The sequence below is a fragment of the Sinocyclocheilus anshuiensis genome, unplaced genomic scaffold (genome assembly GCF_001515605.1).
Source record: "Sinocyclocheilus anshuiensis isolate Anshui unplaced genomic scaffold, SAMN03320099.WGS_v1.1 scaffold596, whole genome shotgun sequence".
Classification (NCBI taxonomy): domain Eukaryota; kingdom Metazoa; phylum Chordata; class Actinopteri; order Cypriniformes; family Cyprinidae; genus Sinocyclocheilus; species Sinocyclocheilus anshuiensis.
The window spans coordinates 91,047-98,196 of NW_015554089.1; the positions used below are offsets into that span (position 1 = coordinate 91,047).

General features: G+C 39.4%; 1 protein-coding gene across 1 annotated transcript in view; it reads left to right on the forward strand.

The window, feature by feature from the left end:
* Window positions 1-2,907: 2,907 nt before the first annotated feature.
* Window positions 2,908-7,150, forward strand: part of LOC107669260 (immunoglobulin-like domain-containing receptor 1) — a 49,155-nt gene continuing 44,912 nt past the window's right edge. The window contains exon 1 of the mRNA XM_016461442.1: window positions 2,908-2,954. Coding sequence (XP_016316928.1) covers window positions 2,908-2,954 — 47 coding nt within the window. The remainder of the gene's footprint in view (window positions 2,955-7,150) is intronic.

The window sequence follows — 7,150 nt, forward strand, 5'->3', positions numbered from 1 at the left end:
TCCAGTCCCAGAGCTCGCTCCAGTGTCGGCTCCAGCCCCCGAATCCAGCCCAAAGAGGGCTCCAGTTCCTGAGTCTAGCCCACAGAGGGCTCCTGTTCCTGAGTTTAGCCCACGGAGGGCCCCTGTTCCTGAGTTTAGCCCACTCAACTCAACTCTCAACTCAAACTTTATTTATAAAGCACTTTCAACACCACGACTGGAACCAAAGTGCTATACAGAGAAAGATAAGAGAAAATAAATAAATAAATAATATAAAAACAAATTAAAAAATAATAATAGTAAAAGAAAAGAAAAAAGAAAAATAAATAAATAATAATAGTAACAACAAATATCATACACAGCTAAAAAACATTGTCAAAAGCTAGAGAAAACAAATGAGTTTTAAGCGAACTCTGAAAAACACCCAAAGTTGGAGAAGTTCTAATAGACAGAGGAAGGGCATTCCAGAGCCTAGGAGCTGCCACAGAGAAAGCACGATCCCCTCTACATTTTAGACGAGATCGCGGAACCATTAGGAGTAGTTGTTCATTTGAGCGCAGAGATCTGCTGGATTGACAGACACTAATTAAATCAGTAGCATAGTCAGGTGATAGCCCATGCACAGCCTTAAAGAATATAAAGAATATCTCTTTGGATTTGAGACTTTAGTCTTTGCAACTTTACAGATCTTCTTTATGCACCAAGAGCTTGTAACACTCCAAAGAGAAAGGAAAAAATTGAAATCGCATCATATGACCCCTTTAAAAACTGTTTAGATAAAACCAGATCAAAAAACGGGGCATTTATACCTATACGCGCCAGCGCGGGTCAAATTTACCCGCTATATAATGCCTGTATGTTCGCGCTGTCATTTTCGTGTCGCTTACGTTTTATCATAGTACATTGCTAGGCAACGCCTTTCACTCACTGAATTAGCGGTTGTCAGTTTAATAAATAAAGACAAAATGAGTAAAAAAAAGGCGATTTATGAATGCTGAAGAGGTAGGCTATAAGCACTAAATGCCATGAGCGATTGACTCTGATGGTGGGGAGATAAGTAAAGCGTCCTGTCGGCTCAGCATCTGACGGCGATCAATATATCATATTTAGACGTTTTATCCTAATGTTACTCATAATTGGATTAATTATTTAATTTTTGTTTTGCCATTTCTATCGTTTATTGTTTGCTTCTGTGTTGCTATGTATTCTAGTCTGCCTGTTTCATGAAGAAAAGAAATCCGATCTGATGTAGCCTTGAACATAAAACAACAGGACAAAAATATAGTTGATGACTAGACATAATCATTTCATGACTCTAGACACTTCTTTGTAAAGACAGTAGCATAATACAGTGAAATAATATGTTCTTTAGCCATTCAAAAACAGCTGTCATGTGCGTGGGTCAAATTTTTTGGGTAAAAGATTTTAGGTATACAGCGACCCCTGGTGGTTCTAGTGTTAAACCTGACAGCTTCTTATAATCCGTAAAGACATCCGTCAGAATATATATAGATGAAAAAATAGGGGAAAAACAAGATTGCTACTCGAACTGTCTCTTTTCTGCATGTTATAAAGGAAACGAATGAGCACCTCCATAAGAGTTCTTTTGGAGCGCATAACTTACATTACATTTGATATTGCTGACATAAGCTTGGTTCAGATGAAGTTCTTAAGGTAACGTTACAAACTCTTCTTTCAGTTTTCTGAAGTAGTCATTCAAGTGCCTCACCAGAACCCATTGTAATGCTGCGTGAATATACGGTCATAAGTATATTGCATGCGTTCAAAACTATAAGTTTTTGAATAACAGTAATAATAGTGTAGCTATATCTTGTATAAATAGCCATACAATAACGATAGGCACTAATGTGTTAAATTTCCTTTTATTTTGTTATAATTCTGTGTTGTGTAATTTAAAAGCCTCATCTGGATTGTAAAGTTTAGTACTTTGGTACTTAAAACAAACTTGTCAAGACATTTGACTTTCTCTGTAAAGATTTATTTATATATATATGTTTATTATTTTACAGTGTTTTAACGTGTTTCTGTATTTTTCATGTTTATGATATTTTGGAATGACTGAAGATCATAATCTTGTGGATGGACTGCAGCCAGTCCTTTTGCAGTTGTATCCATCAAAATGCTATGCAGACATAATGGAAATTACATTCACATTGTAGAGTTTAAGAATATTTAGATATTTGCATTGGGAAACAGCTTCAAAATTTAGGGTACATAATTTGACGTATTATTTTCCCTTGTTTATTCCTTGAATTTTCTATAATTAGTATTTAAAAGGTCTTTATAAAGTCTTGAATTTATCTTCATAAAACCAGCAGAAACCCTGTTTATGGACATCGCCATTTTTGATTATTTTGCTGAATGCTGTTGTGAATTCTGAAAATGTTCAGGTTCATAGCAGTGCTGGCATATTGGCCATTAGCAACTTTGCTTAAAGGGTTAGTTCACCCAAAAATGAAAATTAGCCCATGATTTACTCACCCTCAAGGCATCCGAGGTGTATATGACTTTCTTCTTTCAGACGAATCCTATCTGAGTTCAATTAAAAATTGTCCTGGCTCTTCCAAACTTTATAATGGCAGTAGGCAGGTGTTTTTTTTTTTTCAACAGTCCAAAAGTAGTCAAATAAAGTGCATCCATCCATATTACTGACTGTGGTATGTGCAAGTCATTCCGGCGGATGATGCAGGACGTATGCGCAGCGCACGTGCCTGTGAGATATGCTACTCTCGCAAGTTTGTTTACAGGAGCAATGGAAACAAAGTTTTCTTACTTTAGCAAAGGAAAACCAGTCTCCTCTTGGCTTATATCGAAATCCTCGTTTTGTGCTTTTAATTCGTGACCGGAGTTTTGTTTTGCTGTCTCTCCTCCGCGCTTCCGTGTTCGTCACTAATCACCGGTGCATGTATGACGCCTATGTCCTACGTCATCCACCTGGAACGGCTCTCACGGAAGTGAGAGAAAAGTGTTTATAATGTTTTAAATATGGATATTTTTCTTACAAAAACACATCGATTCGCTACAGGAGGCCTTTATTCACCCTCTGGAGCCGTGTGAGGCACTTATTATTATGGATGGATGCGCTTTATTTGACAACTTTTGGACTGTTGAAAAAAAACACCCGCCTACTGCCATTATAAAGCTTGGAAGAGCAAGGATCATTTTTAATATAATCCAATTGGATTCGTCTGAAAGAAGAAAGTCATACACACCTACGATGCCATGAGGGTGAGTAAAATATGCATTTTTGGGTTAACTAACCCTTTAAGAGTCATGCTTTACTCTGGAACATGTAGTGCAACAGACTATTATTTAAAAGGAATATCTCTTTACCACAAGATATTTTCAGTTCATTATTAAAATGGTGGGACAGATTAGACTGAATTGCAAGCAGGCAAAATTGGATTAAGGAAAAAATCTCATACGTTGTATTGGTTTGTCACATTTTATAACATTCAGAAGTCATGTAGAATTAAAGGTAAAGAAAATAACATGCACAATTTTTCCCCTTTTTTAGCCTAGTTGGTTCCGGAGGTGTATTTTCCACTTATTTTCCCATTGGGATTTTAAAGTCTTTGTGTTCAGCAGAACAAAGAAATTTGTACAGGCTTTTAACAGTTTAATACAGGAAGTTATTTTGAATGTTTGTAACCAAAACAATTGAGGAGCACCGTTGACTTTTGACTTTCATGTTTGGTTACAAACATTTTTCAAAATATCTTGAGGGTGAATGACAATTTTCATTTATTGGTAGCTGTCGGTTTAACAAAACACACAACTTTAATGGTGTATGTACATATGTGTGTTCAGTTGTTATAAAGTTAATAAGTAATGTAATATTTTGTGTTTTCCCAGCCATACAGAGAAATTGAGGATGTTGTGAAAGAAATTGACAAGGGCATTCTGATTGTAACTGAGGAGCAGCAATGTGTTGTGCTTCCCAAGGAATAACCAGCATTGCTCTCATTTGGACATCCTGTCATCACTGACATCTCCGATGTCCCCAAGACATTTGGACTCCTGATGGGTCTGTATGTGGTGAACATCCACTACCCCAAGCACATGAAATACACCTTTGAGGCTCTGCAAAAACTTGCGAAGAACAGCTGCTTCCACCAATGTTCATGATGTGTTCATGGGCTCCACAGCAAGCTCTTTCACAAAAAGTAGTTTTTTTGTTAAAGGAGCTTTAGGTTCTTTTGAGCCTTTTACTACTTTTTAGAATGCACATTTAAAGTTTGTCACGTTATGACTTGGAATATGCATGTTCTCATGAAAACAAATGTTGTTTCACGTCTCATTTTCTTATACAGTAATGTACACATTTTCCTTCAAATTGGCAAGTGCTTTTGCTTTCCTCTTTCTATCCGTTTCTTGTTTTATGACCACTAAATTGCATTATGATGGGGGAGAGTTTGGAAACTTTCAAGATCCTTCTGATGTTTACATTTCTGTCTGGTCATGTTGAATGAATTCTATGAAATAAAAATTCTATGAATTTTAGAATCAGACCTTTGTGCTTCCGTGTGCATTCAATTCTTATTTTATTATACAAAAGTGCAGTACACTCATTTTTTTTGTAACTAATGTGATTGCTTTTGCCTTATATATACATATATTATATAATATCTTGGTTTCTCATTTTGTCCAATAACTTGCACTATGGTGGGGGGAGTGCATGTAAACTTGTGCAGGGTTAATATGTAGTGTTTAACCTTCTGAATGCTTTTATTAAGAGGCGTGGTCATAACAGGCATGGGTCAGACAATGGCAAACAGGTACAACACAGGCAAGACAAAGAGTAATCCTAGGACAAGCATGGGTCTTCGATAGACAAACAGAATCCAGAGGGCTAGACAAAAGGGGTAATCCGTAATACACAGGCAAAGATTTTCACACAGGAAAACAGGCCAGGCAATGCAAGGCAAGACTAGACTAAACTATGAACGCTGAACTAGAAACTAAGACAGGGAAATGGCTCCGTAAAGTGCTTTCACTTGGAGAGCAATAAACGCAGACAATACTCGGCGACTTCAGCAGGATCTGAGTGGGTGTTATATAGTGTGTAATAGCTTTCAGGTGAGCGTGTGATTGGTTACAGCTGTGTGCAATCAGTGCAATGGATGATGGGAAATGTAGTAGGGTATAGTGTAACAGTCTGTGTAGTGTGAGAGTCCATGTAGTGAGCGGGTGACCTCTGGTGGTGAGTGAATGGAAGTTCATAGACCCATTTCGTGACAACGCTCATAGCACCTTCTGTCTTGTCTCACGCTATTGATGACAGCACGCACGTTGTTAATGACGGCATACGATGAATGGTCGGGTAGAATCGTATAGTCTTACATGTTTCTTGTTCACGACACAACAAGATTTTATGAGTCAAAATCGCATAATCTGACACAGTGACTGTCGTAACCGACTGTCGTAACCGGAAAGGAACTCAAGATGGCGGCGCGTTCACACGCTGCGGCTTCTCTCTCTCCCGACAGAAAGACGTTTTTGTGTTTTTTGTCTTGTGAGTCGCAGTGTTTTTGTACGTATTCGTCGCGTCTATCTGTCTCTAAGCGCTCATACAGTCGTGAGTTTTTGCTCGATGTCGGCAGAACCACATTTTTAGAGTTAAACTCTGCGCACGCCGAAGAGCTGCGGGATCTCGGTCTGCTCCGGAGGCCCACATCATCACCGACCCCCACTACTGCATCTCGCCCACAGCGGAGGCGCCACAAGCGGTGTGAGAGGAAGCAGAAGAGGGGTAAGCGGGCAGAAGACTGTTGTGTTTTTGTGTTCACGGAAACATGGCTCAACAACAGCGTTCCGGACTGCGCTATTCATCTCGATCAGCTGACATGCTATCGAGCGGACAGAGCTCGCGTCGAGGGAGGTAAGACCCGCGGCGGAGGGCTTTGTGTTTACATCAATGACGCGTGGTGCCGCGATGCTGTTGTGGTCTGCAAACACTGCTCACCCCTGGTGGAGTTTATGATTATTAAGTGCCGGCCGTTCTATCTACCGAGGGAATATACAGCCATACTGCTCGTTGCTGTATACATCCCTCCCAGCTCCAACAACAGCAACAGGAGCGAGGCACTGAATGAACTGTACCAGCACAGCGCGTGCATACAGCAAATAGAGCGACAGCATGCGCCCATCAACGTGCTTCATTCGGGTTACGGAAGTCGTCGAGAAGAATGTCTTCAAAGAAGTGTGCTTTTGGATGTGAGGGAAAGATAACCTTGTTCAGCTTCCCAAAGAACCCAGCATTAAGGAAACAGTGGATGCGGTTTGTTTTTCCGGGACAGCAACAGAGTTTCGCACGTGTGTGTTTGCTCCTGTCATTTCGGTGACGCTGGATTTGCAGATCATTTGATACTGAAAGATAGAGCGGTCCCAGCCATAAAAGATCCCGATCATGAGCAGGAATTGCAGGCGGTGAGTAAAGCTGCATCAAATGTCTGTGTTTTGTTGGCAATCGGCACGTAAGTGCTCGGGATTCTTTAGCTCCACCCACGGCACGCCTCCAGAAGCTCGGCTGTTTTCGGAGAGAATCGTAAGCTGTATCTTTCTTTATAAATCTGATAAAACTAAAGACTCTACGGAGATGTGAATGGTGCAATACTACACTATAGGTACTCAAGATTAACATGAGATTGGCCGAAACTGTGTGTGTTATGTAGGGGTCGACCGATATGTGTTTTTCGAGGCCGATGCCGATACCGATTATTACAGATCAAGTAGACGATAACCGATATTTTGAACCGATATATATGTCTGGTGTAAAAATGAAAATGAATGTCAAAATTAAGAATAACAAGGAGCCTGACAAAAACTTTCTCTAAATGCTTTTAAATTATTTTATTGGCAAATTGTTTTTTTAGAAGGACCAATACCGATAACCATAAAAATGCTTAATATCGGTGCCGATAATCGGCCAGGCAGATAATCTATTATGTATTATATATCTATTATATATTCTAAATGTGTTAGAATAGATTCAGAATGTTCTCATGATTTCTGCAGAACGTCTGCAGATTTCAGAGACGTACAAGCGCTCATTATGACAAAAATCCATTTTTATCTCTGACACTTTCTGTATTTTCCTCCTACAGATGAAAGTGGCTTCTGAATCCTCGCTGCTTTAGAGCAAGAACAG